This window comes from Erythrolamprus reginae, chromosome 13 (assembly GCF_031021105.1).
Source record: "Erythrolamprus reginae isolate rEryReg1 chromosome 13, rEryReg1.hap1, whole genome shotgun sequence".
Lineage (NCBI taxonomy): Eukaryota > Metazoa > Chordata > Lepidosauria > Squamata > Dipsadidae > Erythrolamprus > Erythrolamprus reginae.
In genome coordinates, this window is record NC_091962.1 from 7523220 (window position 1) to 7542135 (window position 18916).

At 42.5% G+C, this 18916-nt stretch overlaps 1 protein-coding gene across 1 annotated transcript in view; it reads left to right on the forward strand.

The window, feature by feature from the left end:
- The first annotated feature begins 1030 nt into the window (after positions 1 to 1030).
- SYVN1 (synoviolin 1) overlaps positions 1031 to 18916 on the forward strand; it is a 43383-nt gene continuing 25497 nt past the window's right edge. Inside the window, exons 1-4 of the mRNA XM_070766694.1 lie at positions 1031 to 1366; positions 12985 to 13135; positions 14193 to 14285; positions 18356 to 18508. Coding sequence (XP_070622795.1) covers positions 13004 to 13135; positions 14193 to 14285; positions 18356 to 18508 — 378 coding nt within the window. The 5' untranslated portion in view covers positions 1031 to 1366; positions 12985 to 13003. The remainder of the gene's footprint in view (positions 1367 to 12984; positions 13136 to 14192; positions 14286 to 18355; positions 18509 to 18916) is intronic.

An 18916-nucleotide genomic window follows, 5' to 3' on the forward strand; every position in this document is an offset into this window, starting at 1 on the left:
ATATTACTACATGTCTATTCTCTTCAATATGTATTGTTATTGGACAAATGAATAAATAAAATAAAATAAATAAATACCACTTTATAATAATGTGATGCTTTTCCTATGTTTTTGGGCTACCCTGCAACCATAATCATCAGATGGCAAAGCTATCATTTTTAAACAGTGTACCCCTTGGATTGCTGGTTCTCAAAACTAGAATAGAATAGAATAGAATAGAATTCTTTATTGACCAAGTGTGATTGGATACACAGGGAGTTTGTCTTTGGTGCAGATGCTCTCAGTGTACATAAAAGAAAATATACATTTGTCAAGAATTATGAGGTACAACACTTAATGATTGTCACAGGGGTCAAATAAGCAATGAAGAAATAATTTTAATAAAAATCTAAATGATTCAAGCAACAAGTTACAGTCATAAGTGGGAGGAAACGGGTGATAGAAATGATGAGGGGAAAAACTAGCAGTAATAGTAGTGCAGACTGTAGTTTGAAAAGCATTCAGGGAATTATTTGTTTAGCAGAGCTTCCTGCCAATCATCTTAAAGCTTTGTTGGGAGAATTGGTGCTCGACTTATGGTTGGGGGTCACCACAATACGAGGAACTGCCAAGGTCCCTTCCAGCCTTTATGCTTCTATGTTGTAGAATGCAATGCAAATGGATATAAACACAACGACGAAGATGGAAATCAGTGCCGACTAATACACAGGGTTGCATTTGTGTGTGTGTGTGTGTGTGTGTGTGTGTGACCGGCCCCGCCTCCCTCCTGAGTAACGTTTCTCCTTCATCGTAAAATTAAGCCGCAGACAGAATGACGTATCGGCGCACGCGCAAGATCCCCGTGTGCATTCGAACCCAGAACCTCCAGCCTTCTCTCTGCTACCTTCCCAGCCGGTCTTCTTCGCCTAGCAACAGTTATTCCTGTTCCAATCTCCCTAACTCGGCAACCATTTTCCCATTGGAGGAAAGGCCTGACTTTGGGCCAATCAGTGGGAGCCACGGGACCCTATTTTCCCCCCCTCTGTCCAGCTGGGGACGACAACACCTCAGGAGCCTGTATGGGCCGTACCATTAGCAAGCTCTAGAGAGGGGTGGAAAAGGCGAAGAGAAGGTCAAGGACCTGAGAGGAGTTCAAAAGGATTTTGTTAGAAACCATCCTTCTGAGACGCTTCCAGGACAATCCAAAGAAAGAAGGGAAAAAGCGGGAGAGAAAGAGAGGGGGGAAATATTTTAAAGGGGTCGACGGAACGCGCTTGGTACGTCCCGGACGGAAGTGAGGTGTCTTCTAAGCGTCGGGACTTCCGGTTGAGTAGAGGAGAAGAGTTGGTGGTTCAGGCTGAGGGGGCGCAGAGTCTTCCGAGGCTGGGTGAGTGGGGGGCCGCGGTTGTCAGCGGGGAAGGGGAGGCGGGCCTGGCTCTGGCCGCCCCTGAGGACCCTCCTCAGCGACTGTTATGGCTGTGGGGGCCGAGGTTTCAGCTGTCCTCCCTCCTTCCATTATGGAACCCCCAAAACCTACGAGTAGGTAATAATTGAGATAGGTAATAATGGGTGTATAATCTTCATAGTGTCTGCTACGAGCAGCCTTGTTATTTTGCAGCTAGAAAGTGTCAGCCAGCTAGATAAGCCCCTCATTCCTAGGAACCATTTCTGCAGCTAGGTTGTGCCAGCCAGTCAGAGAAGCCCCGCCCTCCATTCCAAGGTAACATTTCTGCAGCTAGGAAGTGCCAGGAAGCTAGATACACCCCTCCCCAGGCATAGCTCCCTCTAAGCTGAGCAGTGAGCAATCGCTCACTTAAAAATCATCATCAACTCAGAGTTTTCCAAACCTGCCCAGAAGCCGAGAGGGAAAGAGTGAGAGGGAAGGAGAGAGAGAGGAAGAGAGGAAGAGAGAGAAACAGATAGAAAAAAGAGAGGAAGGAAAAGAGAAAGAAAAAGAATGGGAGTAAGGAAGAGAGAAAGAAAATCAAAATCTAGTTTGAAACTAGCTCAACTATTTAAGTGGCATTTTGATATTGATAGAGTTGTCCTATTATGAGCTCACTGTTATAGACACACAGTACAGTATTTTATTTTGAAATTCTCTGAGGCAAAACAGGGTGGGTTTTTTGTTTGTTTGTTTGTTTGTTTGTTTGTTGATTGATTCATTCATTCATTCATTCATTCATTCATTTATTTATTTATTTATTTATTTATTTATTTATTTATTATTTCTGTGCCGCCCAGTCCCGAAGGGACTGTCGCTCAGACACTATACTTTTCCGCCCACCCCCCCAAAAAATTAGAGGGAACACTGTCCCCAGGTATAATTTCTACAGCTGGGAAGTACGAGCCAGCCAAGTATGCCCCCATTTCTATGACTAGGAAGTGCCAGTCATCCAGATAAGCCCCTCATTCCTAGGTAACATTTCTATTGCTAGCCAGCTGGTAGGCTTCCATTTCTAGGGACCATTTCTGTGGCTAGGAAGTGCCAGACGGTCAGATAAGTCCCCCATTACTACATGTCATTTCTAAAGCTAGGAAGTGCCAGCCAGCCAGGTAGGTCCCCATTCCTAGGTACCATTTCTATGGGTAGGAAGTGCCAGCCAGCCAGATACCCACCCACCCCATTCCTGACATCATTTCTAAAGCTAGGAAATGCCAGTCAGCCATGTAAGCCCCCATTCCTAGTTACCATTTCTGCAGCTACGAAGTGCCAGCCAGCCAGATAAGCCCCTCATTCCTAGTTACCATTTCTGCAGCTAGGAAGTGCGAGGCAGTCTGATACGCCCCCATTCCTAGGTACTATTTCTGCAGCTAGGAAGTCCCAGGAAATCAGATTGGCCCCCAATCCTAGGTACCATTTCTGCAGCTAGGAAATGCAAGCCAGCCAGGTACACCCCTATTCCCAGGTATTCCTTTCTACAGCGAGGAAGTGCCAGCCAGGTGTTCCACTCTCCCAGATACTCCATTCCCTACACCCCCTTCTCCATAATTCATTGGGCCCTGTGAGAACCCTCATTCCTAATTCGGTTTTTCTGAGGGGCTGTCATGGTCTTCAGCACCTGCTCAAATCCAAAAGTGTTTCTTCTCATGGTGCAACCGAACCCATTATTTTTAGTCATTATTAATTGCCCAATTCCAATGGATACTGCATTGTTACTGCGAAGTGTAATATACGCAGAATTCAGAATTTTAAAATGTGTGTGTGTGTATATAAATAAACTGGGTATTGTTTATATATCTCTCATCAGTTTGAGAATTGCAGTGTTACATCTGTAGGCTTTCCTTCCTTTTCTCCCTAGCTTCAATTGCATTCCTTAGATAAGTGTTTCCCAACCTTGGCAACTTGAAGAGGCAACTCCTCGCCTTTCGTAAGCTTCTTAAAACCCACCTCTGCCGTCAGGCATGGGGGAACTGAGATATTCTTTCCCCCTAGGCCTTTACAATTTATGCATGGTGTGTTTGTATGTATGTTTGGTTTTATAATAAGGGTTTTTTAGTTGTTTTAGTATTGGATTGTTACATGCTGTTTTTTATCACTGTTGTTAGCTGCCCCGAGTCTACGGAGAGGGGTGGCATACAAATCCAATAAAAAAATATAAAAATAAAAAAAAATATTTGGACTTCAACTCCCAGAATTCCCCAGCCAGTGAATGCTGGCTGGGGAATTCTGGGAGTTGAAGTCCAGATATCTTCAAGTTGCCAAGGTTGGGAACCACTGCCTTAGATGATTTGTTCCTACAGAGACACATATATGTGGAACTATGTGCCAGGCAAAGCAGGTGCAGGAAAGTTATTCAGTGATACGTAGCCTATGTTGCAAAGCTGGGGTTTGCTGTTTTGGGTGAAGTGATCTCTTTCTCTTTTCTTAGAGACTTGTGTTTTGGCTACACTGATAAGAATCCAGCTGGCGTTGCTATAAGCAGCAACTGGTGGAATAATTATTAGTTCGCACATAATAAATCCTGTGGAATGAGTGATAATATAGAAAAGTAGAGCAGAAACAGTTCCAAGTACAGGTAGTTCTCTATTGAGCCCAAATATTTTGTTGTTAAGCCGGTTATTTCAATGCCCATTTTATGACTATTGTTGTAATGACAATGAAGCGGATCGCTGCAATTGTTCAGTTAACAACACGGTTGTTAAATGAATCTGGCTTCCCCATTGCCTTTGTTTGCCAGAAGGTGGCAAAAGTGGGTCACGTGACTCCCAGGACATGACAGCTGTTAATAAATATATAGCCTGTTGCCAAGCTTTGAATTTTGATCACGTGACCTGAGAAATGCTGCAGTAATCATAAGTATGAAAAACGGTTAAAATACACTTTTTTCAGAGCTGTTGTAACAGTCACTAAATGAACTGTTGTAAGTCGAGGACTAGGTGGGGCTTTTTTGCTTTGTTTTTTGGGAATCCCAACAGCTTTATTGAAACAAAGTGCAGTTTTATTTCGAGAGTTGTAAACAAGCAGAAATTTTAAAAAACACCCCTCAGACGCAGGGCAACTTGGAGGGTGGACTCCTCCTGGATGTTGTAGTTGGAGGTGCAGCCATCTTCCAGCTGTTTTCCAGTAAAGATCAATCTCTGTTGGTAGGGAGGAATGCCGAATGACTGCGGTTGTTAAACTGGTAACATGGTTGTTGAGTGAGCTCGGCTTCCCCATTGCTTGTCAGAAGGTCGCACAAAGGGGGCACGGCGACCATCAAAAACACATGCCAAACATTTGTATTTTGGTCACGTGTCCACAGGGGATGCTGCGACGATTGTAAGTGTGAAAAATGGTCATCATAACTCCCTTTTGGGTCATTCTTTGTCAAGTGGACCAGGTGTCCACTTGACTGATTTCTGCAGCCTTATTTGAAAAGAAACCATCACAAAAACAACGTATATGATAGGGGGGGAAATGCTCTTTCTAATAAAATAAAAATGGAGATGATTGGAGGTGAGCTCTGTTTCCTCACCTTCAATCATCTTCATTAGAAAAAGCAGGTGTTTTTTCTATTGCTTTCTGTTTTCTCACCTTCAATCATCTTTAGATGATTCATTAGAAAGAGCACATTTCCCCCTAACATATATGTTGTTTTTGTGATGGTTTCTTTTCAAATAAGGCTTCAATTTCACCTGGTCCATTTGACAAAGAATGACCCTTTTGGCAGTGCTGTTGTATCTTTGAACAGTCACTCAGCGAAAGGTTGTAAGTCAAGGTGCTCTTATGCATGTTGCACGGTGAAGGGACGATAACTGTGCCTCTCTTAAAAATAGACAGTATACGTATCCCTGAATTAAACTGCTTGTGCTTATTTATAGGGCTCCTGTGTGTGTGTGTAGCTGAAGCACATTCCCTAGCATTAAACATATCTATTCCCCATATCAGGCATTCCCCATATCAGGCATGGGGAAACTAAACATCTCCCCTGGGCACGTTAAATTTATATATGGTATGTTTGTGTGTGTGTTTGCTATTACATGGGGTTTTCTTAAATCGTTAAATATTTTAATTAATTGGATTGTTGTGACTGTTTTACTTGTTGTGAGCGTAGAAAAGTTTATAAGAAGAAGCAATTTTTCCCACAGGAATCAATGTAAAAGCAAATAATGGGTGCGATTGGGGAAACTACAGGGAGGGTGGAGGCCCTGTTTCCTCCCAGGAGATTCCTAGAGAGACCATAGAGGCTTCTCCTTGCCTTTTTTGCCCCTGTTTCCTCCTAGGAGATTCCTAGAGAGGCCCCACGGAGGCTTCTTCCTGCTTTTTTCCAGCCCTGTTTCCTCTCAGGAGATTCCTAGAGGAAATGGATGGTAGGAATGATGAGAAAAACCTAGTAGAAATAGAAGCGCAGACTTAGTAAAAAGTTTGACAGTGTTGAGGGAATTATTTGTTTAGTAGAGTGATGGCCTTCGGGGAAAAAACTGTTCTTGTGTCTAGTTCTCTTGGTGTGCAGTGCTCTATAGCGACGTTTGGAGGGTAGGAGTTGAAATAGTTTGTGTCCAGGATGACAGGGGTCAGTAAATATTTTCACCGCCCTCTTTTTGACTCGTGCAGTATGCAGGTCCTCAGTGGAAGGCAGGTTGGCAGCAATGCTGCCATAATGTACATTTCTCCAATTCTTTGCTATTTCTATGGGTCAGGCACACCTGCATAGAAATATACAGCAAACATTGTATTTCACCTGTACTACTTGCTGGGAATTTTACTCCCCTCAAATTAAGGTGCGTCTTATACTCTGAAAAATACAGCATATCTTTTGAGTTTCACATTACAGCTCATTATTCTGTGCTGGTTTGACAGGAAGGGCCGCTTGCATTTTACCTTTTTCTTCTTGTTCATGGAACAACCTGTCACAAAGCTTATGGCTTGCTGCAGAGACCTGTGAATGCACCGTATCTTGTTTTATGACTCCTTGGCCCATTGGAAAGTAGGAAAACAGGATGTCCCACATCTCACTATAGTGTAGCGTTTCCCAGCAGCTTTAAGATGCATAGACTTCCAACTCCCCAAATTCCACAGCTGTGAATTCTGAACCCATAGTGGTCTGGTGGGTTTATAAAACAAACCCGGGTTTTAACCGACATATTTAATCCTTCATGGCACCGGGCCAGATTGTCTCCCGGACTGCCTTCTGCTGCACGAATCCCAGCGACCAGTTAGATCCCACAGAGTGGGCCTTCTCCGAGTCCCGTCAAGTAAACAATGTCGCTTGGTGGGACCCAGGGGAAGAGCCTTCTCTGTGGCGGCCCCGGCCCTCTGGAACCAGCTCCCCCCAGAGATTAGAATTGCCCCCACCCTCCTCGCCTTTCGTAAGCTCCTTAAAACCCACCTCTGCCGCCAGGCATGGGGGAACTGAGATACTCTTTCCCCCTAGGCCTTTACAATTTACGCATGGTGTGTTTGTATGTATGTTTGGTTTTATAATAAGGGTTTTTTACTTGTTTTAGTATTGGATTGTTACATGCTGTTTTTATCACCGTTGTTAGCCGCCCCGAGTCCATGGAGAGGGGCGGCATACAAATCCAATAAATAAATGAATGAATGAATGATTGAATAAATGAATAAATGAATAAATAAATATTTTTGCTTGTTTGTGATAGCAAATTTTGGGAGGCTGATGTGGTGGGAGACTGAGATGACTTGTTGAATCTCCAGTCATATGAATTTCTAAGCTCTTGGGCAAAGAACCTTCTTAATAGGTGTGTGCCTCTTCTCCCTCATGCATCCCAGTGGCTAATCAGGTCCCACAGAGATGGCCTGCTCCAGGTCCTGTCAGCTAAGCAATGCTGGATGGTGGGACCTAGGGGTAGAGCCTTCTCTGTGGCAGCCCCGGCCCTTTGGAATCAACTCCCTCCATCTTGCTCCGGCTGAATGTATGATTGCGATGGAATGATTGTGGATGTTTGTTTTAGCATTTAGACTTATATACCAGCATGGGGGAATTGAGACATCTCCCCCAGGCCTATATAGTTTATGCATGGTATGTTTGTGTGTATGTCTTTGCTTTTTAAATAAGGGTTTTTTAGATATTTTAAATATTAGATTTGTTATACATTGTTTTTATTATTGCTGTAAGCTGCCCCGAGTCTACAGAGAGGGGCGGCATACAAATCTAATAAATAAATAAATAAATAAATAAATAAATAAATAAATAAATAAATAAATAAATAAATAAATAAATAAATAAATAAATAAATAAATAAAAAAAATTTATTATTATTTATTGGATTTGTATGCCACCCCTCTCCGCAGACTCGGGGCGGCTAACAACAGCAGTAAAACAGTACAACAAAATCCAACACTAAGAAAGCAGTTAAAAACCCATTATATAAAGACCAATCATACATATAAACATACCATACATAAAATTGTGAAGGCCTAGGGGGAAAGTGTATCTTAGTTCCCCCATGCCTGGCGGCAGAGGTGGGTTTTAAGCAGCTTACGAAAGGCAAGGAGGGTGGGGGCAATTGTAATCTCTGGGGGAAGTTGGTTCCAGAGGGTCGGGGCTGCCACAGAGAAGGCTCTTCCTCTGGGTCCCGCCAAGCGACATTGGTGGGATCAATGTGAATACCACTTCACAGTGCTTTTACAGCCCTCCCTAAGCAGTTTACAGTCAGCCTCTTGCCCCCAACAAACTGGGTCCTCATTTGACCCACCTCGGAAGGATGTAAGGCTGAGTCAACCTTGAGCCGGTGGTGGGATTTGAACTGCTGAACTACAGCTAGCAGTTAATTGATGTAGCCTGCAGCGCTGCACCCTAACCGCTGCGCCACCCTGGCTCTTTAAATGTTTAAACATTTAAAATTGTGTTGCTAGTCATACATTATATTCCTGTCTGACTTAACTTCCTGTGGCTTTTAAGATAAACTTTGAAATAGTATTGTACATAATGAGCAAGATTTAGACTTCAGGGTTTTTAAACCCGTACCTTTTTCTTCCCATGGTCGTTTCTATAATTTTAAACAGAAAAACTTTGGCCACATGTAGGTCATATACACTGCTCAAAAAAATAAAGGGAACACTCAAAGAACCCATCCTAGATCTGAATGAATGAAATATTCTCATTGAATAGTTTGTTCTGTACAAAATTGAATATGCTGAAAACAAAATGAAATTGATTGTCAATCAGTGTTGCTTCCTAAGTGGACAGTTTGATTTCACAGAAGTTTGATTTACTTGGAGTTATATTCTGTTGTTTAAGTGTTCCCTTTATTTTTTTTGAGCGGTATATATTTACTGTGGTTTTATGAGCAAGATTTAAGATTCGTGGATTTTGAACAGTAGCGTCACCTCCCCATAGCTGTTGGTAGTAAATTCAGTCTGCTTTAAAGAGGCTGCTTTAAAGAGGCTGCTTTAATTTAATTTAATTCGCCTGCTGCACTGATTAGTCTCGGAACACAATTCACAGTGTTGGCTATCTATAAATCTCTACATGGCATGATTACTTATGGGATTGTCTTCTGTGTTCCCTCGATTTTCGCGGGGGATGCGTTCCAAGACCGCCCGCAAAAGTCGAATTTCCGCGAAGTAGAGATGCGGAAGTAAATACAGTACACTATTTTTGGCTATGAACAGTATCACAAGCCTTTCCTTAACACTTTAAGCCCCTAAATTGCAATTTCCCATTCCCTTAGCAACCACTTAGATTATTACTCACCATGTTTATTTATTAAAGTTTATTTAAAAAAATATTTATTAAAGGCAGACGAATGTTTGGCAATTAAATATGACGTCATCGGATGGGAAAAACCGTGGTATAGGGAAAAAACCCGCAAAGTATTTTTTTTAATTAATATTTTTGAAAAGCCGTGGTATAGACTTTCCGCGAAGTTCGAACCCACGAAAATCGAGGGAACACTGTATATTCTAGCGGCCGGTCAGATCCCACAGAGTTGGCCTTCTCCATGTCCCGTCTGCCAGACAGTGTCGCCTGGCGGGGCCTAGGGGCAGAGCCTTCTCTGTGGCTGCCCCGGCCCTCTGGAATGAGCTCCATACTGCCCCCACTCTCCCTGCCTTCTCTAAAGCTCTGAAGACCCACCTCTGCCAGCAGGCTTGGGACTGTTGAAACTTTGATATTTTGCCCTGCCCAATGAAACAATGTAGGATGTATGACATATGGATCTGTTTGTCTAATTTTTAACTGTGGGTTTTTTAAGAACGTAATTTTATTTAGGTTTCTGATATATTGTAAGCAGCCCTGAGTCCCAGGAGAAGGGCAGCATAGAATTCGAATCAATGATTTCAGGATACAAAAAAATGGTGGAAGGTCTGAAGCATAAAACTTATCAGGAAAGATTGAATGAACTCAATCTGTATAGTCTGGAGGACAGAAGGAAAAGGGGGGACACGATCGAAACATTTAAATATGTGAAAGGGTTAAATAAGGTTCAGGAGGGAAGTGTTTTTAATAGGAAGGTGAACACAAGAACAAGGGAGCACAATCTGAGGTTAGTTGGGGGAAAGATCAGAAGCCACGTGAGAAAATATTATTTGACTGAAAGAGTAGTAGATGCTTGGAACAAACTTCCAGCAGACATGGTTGGTCAATCCACAGGAACTGAATTTAAACTTGCCTGGGATAAACATAATATCCATCCTAAGATAAAATACAGGAAATAGTATAAGGGCAGACTAGATGGACCAGGAGGTCTTTTTCTGCTGTCGATCTTCTATGTTTCTAACGAATGAATGATGAATGAATGAAAGAAAGAATAAATAAATCCCTGCTTCTTTCTCTGCGTTCGGCTATTGTTATTGCTGCAGTTTGCAATGACAACCATAGAAATGGTTCACCCAGGGGGGGAAAAATGTTCATTCTAACAACCACTTTTGCAGTTGATCGGATACCAGGAAAAGTAGGTTTGGGTTTGGTTGCCACAACAGACCCTCATTTTCCATAGGCGAGGGACGCTGGTGGGGCCCAGGGGAAGAGCCTTCTCTGTGGGGGCCCCGGCCCTCTGGAATCAGCTCCTCCACCCTCCTCGCCTTCCGAAAAAGTTTAAAGACCTATTGATGCTGCCAGGCCTGGGGCCATTAGATAACTAGACCCCGGACCAACGAGTGAGTGCCTTAGGGTATTTATGGAGTGAATGGTGATGAATGTCTTTTAAAATTATATTGGAGTTTTAAAGTTCTTTTCGGCATATTAATTGGATTTCTGAGATGTATATGTACTTTCGATATGTTTTGAGCCGCCCTGAGTCCTCGGAGAGGGGTGGCATACAAATCCAATAAAAAAATAAATACTCCTCAGTAAGACCTCAGTATTTACAGCCCCTACTTGACAAAATCATACACTGGGACTGTAATAAACAGTTATCATATTTTCTTCAGGGTACAAATATATATGTAGTTTCTAGAACCGCTAAGTTTATAGTCAGGGCTGTTCAGATGAGAATACGTTTTATAGAACATATTGGGGTGGCATGCAAAGGAGATGAACTCACTGAAGAATATTTTATATCAGTATCTTAGATTTGTTTAATATAGTCCTTTGCACGAGTTATATTCTCATGTTTTACTACTCAATTTTAGCCTATTATGCTGCATTTTAACTTATTATTTATTCAAATTCCCTCTATTTTAGCCAATTTTATTGCATTTTAACCAGTCACAGTTTTATGACGACCGATGTGGTCCTTTTCCTCGCTTTGATATGGTCGATTGACTAATCAGATAAAGTTGATATTGATTGATATTGATATTGAATAAAAATAAATTAAAAAATAGAATAAAATCATTGCTCCAGAAAATATATGATTGTGCAGAAATGGGCAGACTTACCCAAAAACTCAAAAACAAAGAAGACTCAAAATACTACGAAATTTGGGGAAATTTTTATGAATGGGTGACAACAAGAAAAAAAGACAAAAAATTAAAATTAAAACAAGATGATACATGAAAATAACAATGATAGTGAACAAATACTAGATTCTGAAAATCTTCAATTAATTCGGTACTAAACTCAATCCAAACTGACCTTAGATAAAGTGTATGACAGAATAAAACCTTTAAAAACCGCGGCCGCCATATGCCGCATACCAACAATTTAAGAAATTTGGAACTGTTACAAAACAGTTCAATGGGGGGGGTATGGGCGAATGAAGGGCAAGAATGTACAAAGTATTTAGGTAGAAAGTTTAGAATTTATTCTTAATGTTGATATAACAATCTTTTCGCTTTGAAATGACATGGAATATCTGTACAAAACAATTAAGAAGATAAGCACAATGATTATATCAGAGACAGGTTACAAGCGGTGTGCCACAAGGGTCTGTTCTGGGTCCTATTCTTTTTAATATGTTTGTGAGTGACATAGTGGAGGGTTTGGTCGGGAAGGTTTGCCTATTTGCCGATGACTCTAAAGTGTGCAATAGGGTTGATATTCCTGGAGGGGTCTGTAATATGGTAAATGATTTAGCTTTACTAGATAAATGGTCAAAGCAATGGAAACTGCAGTTTAATGTTTCCAAATGTAAAATAATGCACTTGGGGAAAAGGAATCCTCAATCTGAGTATTGCATTGGCAGTTCTGTGTTAGCAAAAACTTCAGAAGAGAAGGATTTAGGGGTAGTGATTTCTGACAGTCTCAAAATGGGTGAGCAGTGTGGTCGGGCGGTAGGAAAAGCAAGTAGGATGCTTGGCTGCATAGCTAGAGGTATAACAAGCAGGAAGAGGGAGATTGTGATCCCCTTATATAGAGCGCTGGGGAGACCCCATTTGGAGTACTGTATCCAGTTCTGGAGACCTCACCTACAAAAAGATATTGACAAAATTGAACGGGTCCAAAGACAGGCTACAAGAATGGTGGAAGGTCTTAAGTGTAAAACGTATCAGGAAAGACTTCATGAACTCAATCTGTATAGTCTGGAGGACAGAAGGAAAAGAGGGGAACATGATCGAAACATTTAAATATGTTAAAGGGTTAAATAAGGTTCAGGTGGGAAGTGTTTTTAATAGGAAAGTGAACCCGCGAACAAGGGGGCACAATCTGAAGTTAGTTGGGGGAAAGATCAAAAGCAACGTGAGGAAATATTATTTCACTGAAAGTGTAGTAGATCCTTGGAACAAACTTCCAGCAGACGTGGCTGGTCAATCCACAGGGACTGAATTTAAACATGCCTGGGATAAACATATATCCATCCTAAGATAAAACACAGGAAATAGTATAATGGAAGACTAGATGGACCATGAGGTCTTTTTCTGCCGTCAGTCTTCTATGTTTCTATATAATTATAAGTATATGTTGAAACAGTGATGTAAAGCAAGATATGTTTGCTCTTCCTTTTTAGCCTTTGTAATATAATAAAAACCTTTAAAAAATAAATAAAATCATTGCTCCAGCAAGACGTGCTTGTACAATAACGACGCCGTCCCGTCAGTGGCTGAGAATAGCAACTTGGGTGCAGTGAGATGTGGCCATGCAAATTGAGCCGCCGGCTCTGTTTTTATCTTTCCCTCGCCCGACGAGAGTGTCAATTCAAGCGTGTCCATCATTGTAGCTCCTGTCTTCTTCCTTGCAGTGCGCCGGACGTCGGGGAGATGTTCCGGACCGCCATCATGATGGCGGCAAGCCTGGCCTTAACCTCCGCCGTCATCGCTCACGCCTATTACCTGAAGCACCAGTTCTACCCCACCGTGGTGTACCTTACCAAGTCGAGTCCCAGCATGGCGGTGAGTCTTCCCCTTTGCCAGTCGGTCCCGGGAGGGGCAATAGCTCTTAAACTTATATACGGGACCGTCTCTGACTTCATTATGGCCAGTAAGGGCCCACAGAGTCGGACTTCTCCAGGTCCTGTCCGCCAAGCAATGTCGGTTGCTGGGACCTTGGGGAAGAGCCTTCTCTGTGGTGGCTCCGACCCTGTGGAATCAACTGCTGTTGATAGGATACCTGGCTTTTTCAGCCACTGAAAACAAGAAGCTCTCACTTGTGGACTTCAACTCCCAGAATTCCAGAGCCAGTCACTGAAAACAAGAAGCTTTCACTTGTGGACTTCAACTCCCAGAATTCCAGAGCCAATCATGCTAGCTCAGGAATTCTGGGAGTTGAAGTCCATTAGTCATAAAAGAGCCATCGTTCCCCGCCCCTGGAATAGAAAATAATAACAGTGTTGGAAGGGACCTTGGAGGTCTTCTAGTCCAACCCCCTACTTAGGCAGGAAACCCTACGCCGCTTCAGACAAAATGGTTATCCAACATCTTCTTAAAAACTTCCAGTGTTGGAGCATTTCCAACTTCTGGAGGCAAGCGGTTCCACCGATTCATTGTTCTAACTTTCAGGAAATTTCTCCTTAGTTCTAAGTTGCTTCTCTCGTTATTTAGTTTCCACCCATTGCTTCTTGTTCTACCCTCAGGTGCTTTGGAGAATAGCTTGACTCCTTCTTTGGGGCAACCCCTGAGATATTGGAACACTGCTATCACGTCTCCCCTGGTCCTTCTTTTCATTAAAGGAGCCATGGCCAGTTCTTGCAGCTGTTTTTCCATATCTTTTAACCTCCAGTCCCCTAGTCATCTTTGTCGCTCTTCTCTGCACTTTTTCTAGAGTCTCAATATCCTGTTTGCATCGTGGTGACCAAAACTGAATCCAGTACTTCAAGCGTGGCCTTACCAAGGCCTTATAAAGTGGTATCCACACTTCGCCTGATCTTGATTCTATCCCTCTGTTGATGCAGCCTAGAACTAATCTAAACCACTTTTTTTCCCTTCCCCTTTTGTTCTCTTGCGATGTCAGGTCCTGTACATCCAGGCTTTCGTCTTGGTGTTCCTGCTAGGCAAATTCATGGGCAAAGTATTTTTCGGACAACTCCGAGCGGCAGAAATGGAGGTGAGTCGTTTGCCGGAGCATGGAAGCGTTAACATCGGTGTGAGGAGGAGGAGGCGCATAGAAACATAGAAACATAGAAGACTGACGGCAGAAAAAGACCTCATGGTCCAGGAGGGAAGTGTTTTTAATAGGAAAGTGAACACAAGAACAAGGGGACACAATCTGAAGTTAGTTGGGGGAAAGATCAAAAGCAACGTGAGAAAATATTATTTTACTGAAAGAGTAGATCCTTGGAACAAACTTCCAGCAGACGTGGTTGGTAAATCCACAGTCACTGAATGTAAACATGCCTGGGGTAAACGTATATCCATCCTAAGATGAAATAGTATAAGGGCAGACTAGATGGACCATGAGCTCTTTTTCTGCCGTCAATCTTCTAGGTTTCTATGTAATTAACACACACACACACATACACATGCAGATACACACACACACACACACACTCATTTGGAGCTAATTTTGATTGGAACTGTTTTGACTGTGGAAAATGAGAGCTATAAAGAGACCCAGCCGCAGAATTAAGGGATCCAGGAGTCTTCTACTTACAACAGTTCGTTTAGTGGCTGTTCAGAGTTACAACAGCCCTGGAAAAAAAATGAACTTGAGAACCGTGGGCAAGAAAAGTCAGAAAATTGGGCCAAATTTACTTAACAAATATCTTGCTAAGCCACAGTTCTGACTCAGTTGTGGTCGTAAGTCGAGGATTCCCGGTACTCAGGATCTCTGGGTGCCCAGTCTTTAAGCTTGGAGCCACAATAACAAAGAGTATACTGTACTTTCAATCGTAGAAAAACTAAGCTGGGGTTGACTGCTTCAGCGTATGATTTCTCACTCGGCTGGATTTCCTTTGTCAAAACCATTTATTTAACTGTTAAACTATTTAGGTTTCACTTCCCTTCTCAACAGACACCTGGAAGGAGAATTTTTTTAAAAAAAGCACAGACATTAAAAGCGTTTCACATTTACATTTACAGCAGTTAAAAAAAACCCAACAACCACCAGATTCATATACAAACCTTGTAAGAAACGGGTGGGGAAAGAGGCGAGATAGTAGTAGATATTTAGGGATATAAGAAGAATCCTGTTTGATCCAGCTGCTGGCTAATGGGGGAATTGAAATTTTCATCAGGCATGGGGGAATTGAAATTTTCCCTTCCCCCTAGGCTTATAGAATTTATACATGGTATGTTTGTATGTATGATTGGTTCTTTAAATTGGGGTTTTTTAGATTATTTTTAATATTAGATTTGTTTACATTGTCTTTTTATTGTTGTTAGCCGCCCTGAGTCTGCGGAGAGGGGCGGCATACAAATCTGATTAATAATAATAATAATAATAATAATAATAATAATAATAATAATGGAATTCAACATTCTGAGCCACCCAGTCGCCAAATTTGGCAATAACTATAACATTTGGACTTATATATCACTTTACAGTGCTTGATAGCCCTCTCTAAGTGGTTTACAGAGTCAGCCTATGGCCCCCCACAATCTGGGTGCTCATTTTACCAATCTCGGAAGGGTGGAAGGCTGAATGAAACTTGAGCCGATCAGGATTGTACTCCTGGCAATGGGCAGAGTTAACTTGCAGTACTGCATTCTGAGGGATGGAGGGAGGAAAGAAGGGAAGGGAAGGGAGGAAGGAAGGAAGAAAAGAAAAGGAAGGAAGAAAGGAAGAGAAAGAAAAAAAAATGCTATCAATAGCTCTTAGGCTTATCTACCACTTCATAGTACTTTATAACCCTCTCCAAGCGGTTTACAAAGTCAGCCTAACGTCCCCAGCAATCTGGGTCCTGGTTTTTAATTTGAGTCGGTCAGGATTGAACTGCTGTCAGTAGGCAGACTCAGTCTGCAATTCTGCCTTCTAACGGAAAGGAAAAGAGAAAGGAAAGGATAAAGTATTGTGGGAATTAATTGTTTAGCAGAGTGATGGCATGTGGGGAAAAACTGCCCTTATGTCTAGTTCTAATGTGCCTTGCTCTTCGGAGAGGGGCGGCATACAAATCTAAATAATAATAATAATAATAATAATAATAATAATAATAATAATTATTATTATTATTATTATTATTATGTCAGTACAACACAGCAAACGAGATCACTATGCTGGATTTCGTATTTCATCACCAGTCGGGCGCTTCCCAAGCACCTAGGACTGCGTGATGTAGTGGCGAATTATGTTTGCCCATCCCAGTAAAGCGGCCTTTTGCAATTGACAGATGGAGATTTTGTCAATTCCGATGGTTTTCAAATGTCCGCTGAGATCCTTTGGCACTGCGCCCAGCGTGCCAAGTACCACTGGGACCACTTTCACGGGCTTATGCCAGAGTCGTTGCAGCTCGATTTTTAGATCTTCGTATTTCACTAATTTCTCTAGCTGCTTCTCCTCAATTCTGCTGCTGTTGTTGTTGTTGTTGTTGTTGTTGTTATTATTATTATTATTATTATTATTATTATTATTATTATTATTATTATAACAAGGGGTGTCAAACTCAAGGGCCGGGGGCCGGATCTGGCCTGCGGGCCTGCCCTGAAAATAACAAAGGGCTGGCCCACTGTTCCGCCCGTGAAAACGGGCCACTACACCCACCCCCAGCACAAATGATGTCGAGTTGGCCACACCCAGCCTGGCCAAGCCAACTCCTGACGTCAAAAGCAACCTTGATGCGGCTCTCAATGAAATTGAGTTTGACAACCCTGGTCTATATATGCGGACATTACAGCTCTTAGCTCCTTGGTTAGGATTTGAACTGTTAAGTTTTACACCCCTGCTCTATAATGTCATTTTAACGCAGTGGCTCTCAACCTGGGGGTCAGGACCCCCTTTGGGGGTGCCGAACGACCGTTTCATAGGGGTCGCCTAAGACCGTGGGAAAAGACAAATTTCCCAAGGTGTTAGGAAGCAAAGCTTCTATTCTGGCGCCTTGGAACATACAGTATTTTTACCATCCGACCCATCAGGCGTTTACAGAGGGGGTGTCCCTCTGATGTTCCTGCCAATTAGCTTCAAGCTCTGTTGGAATTGGCACTAGACTTATGGTTGGGGTTCACCACAACATGAGGATCTGTATTAGCTGCGGCATTAGAAAGGTTGAGAACCGCTGTTTTAAGGGTTAAACTCACAATTTGCAGCCACGCTCACTGGGATTTCTGGCAATACTACAATACAGCTTGAGGGGCATCAGGGCATACCCAGAGATATACTTTTGTAGGAATAACACCAGCAAAGGGGGAGATATCAGTTTGGGGTTAGCAGCATCTTACATCCCATCTTTTCCTCCTTGCCTTTCGTAAAGTTCTTAAGACCCATCTCTGCCGTCAGGCATGGGGGAACTGACACATATCCCCATGGCCTATACAGTTTATACATGGTATGTTTGTGTGTTTGTTTGCTTTTAATAATGGGTTTTTTAGTGTTTTTAAATTACAGTGATACCTCGTCTTACAAACGCCTCGTCATACAAACTTTTCGAGATACAAACCCGGGGTTTAAGATTTTTTTGCCTCTTCTTACAAACTATTTTCACCTTACAAACCCACCGCCGCCGCTGAGATGCCCCGCCTCTGGACTTCTGTTGCCGGCGAAGCACCGGTTTTTGCGCTGCTGGGATTCCCCTGAGGCTCCCCTCCATGGGATACCCCACCTCCGGACTTCCGTGTTTTTGTGATGCTGCAGGGGAATCCCAGCAGGGGAATCCAGCATCGCAAAAACGGGCACTTCGCTGGCAATGGAAGTCCGGAGGTGGGGTTTCCCATGGAGGGGAGCCTCGGGGGAATCCCAGCAGCGCAAAACCGGGCGCTTTGGCTGGCAAAAGGGGTGAGTTTTGGGCTTGCACGCATTAATCGCTTTTCCATTGATTCCTATGGGAAACATCATTTCGTCTTACAAACTTTTCACCTTAAGAACCTCATCCCGAAACCAATTAAGTTTGTAAGACAAGGTATCACTGTATTAGATTTCTTCTTACACTGTTCTTGTTATTGTTGTGAGCCGCCCCGAGTCTACGGAGAGGGGCGGCATACAAATCTAATAAATAAATAAATAAAGAAATAAATTTTCACACCCAGCACCTGCTTGAGCGCTCGTGGTATGCCGTGACCGAGACGTGCCTGGCCTTTACCGTCTTCAGGGATGACTTCAGTCCACGTTTTGTGGCTCTCTTCACCCTCCTCCTCTTCCTCAAGTGCTTCCATTGGCTGGCTGAAGACCGGGTGGACTTTGTAAGTACGATCCGTACTCGAGTTTGTTGTGTACCAAACACGAGACACAAACCAGGTGAAAGGAAAACTGGTTTTTCCCCCCTGCTTCTCTGCTTTAAAAATCGTGTTTCTCTATTTGCGTAGGGTTTTGTTTTGTTTTTTAAAAATATTTTTATTAAATTTATATACGTTTAAAAACATTACAAGAAGGCAAAATCAAAACAGCAACATACACAACAAAAGGAAAAAAAGACAAAACATAACCACACAAAACAAAACAGAGCTGTCTATCCAGACAGCAATGCACACCAACAACTACACTGACTAACCTCTACATTGAGTAATCTGACAGCATTTAATATTGACGGGAAATATTGAACTTATATATATTATGTATGTATATTATATCTATATAGTACTTATAATTCT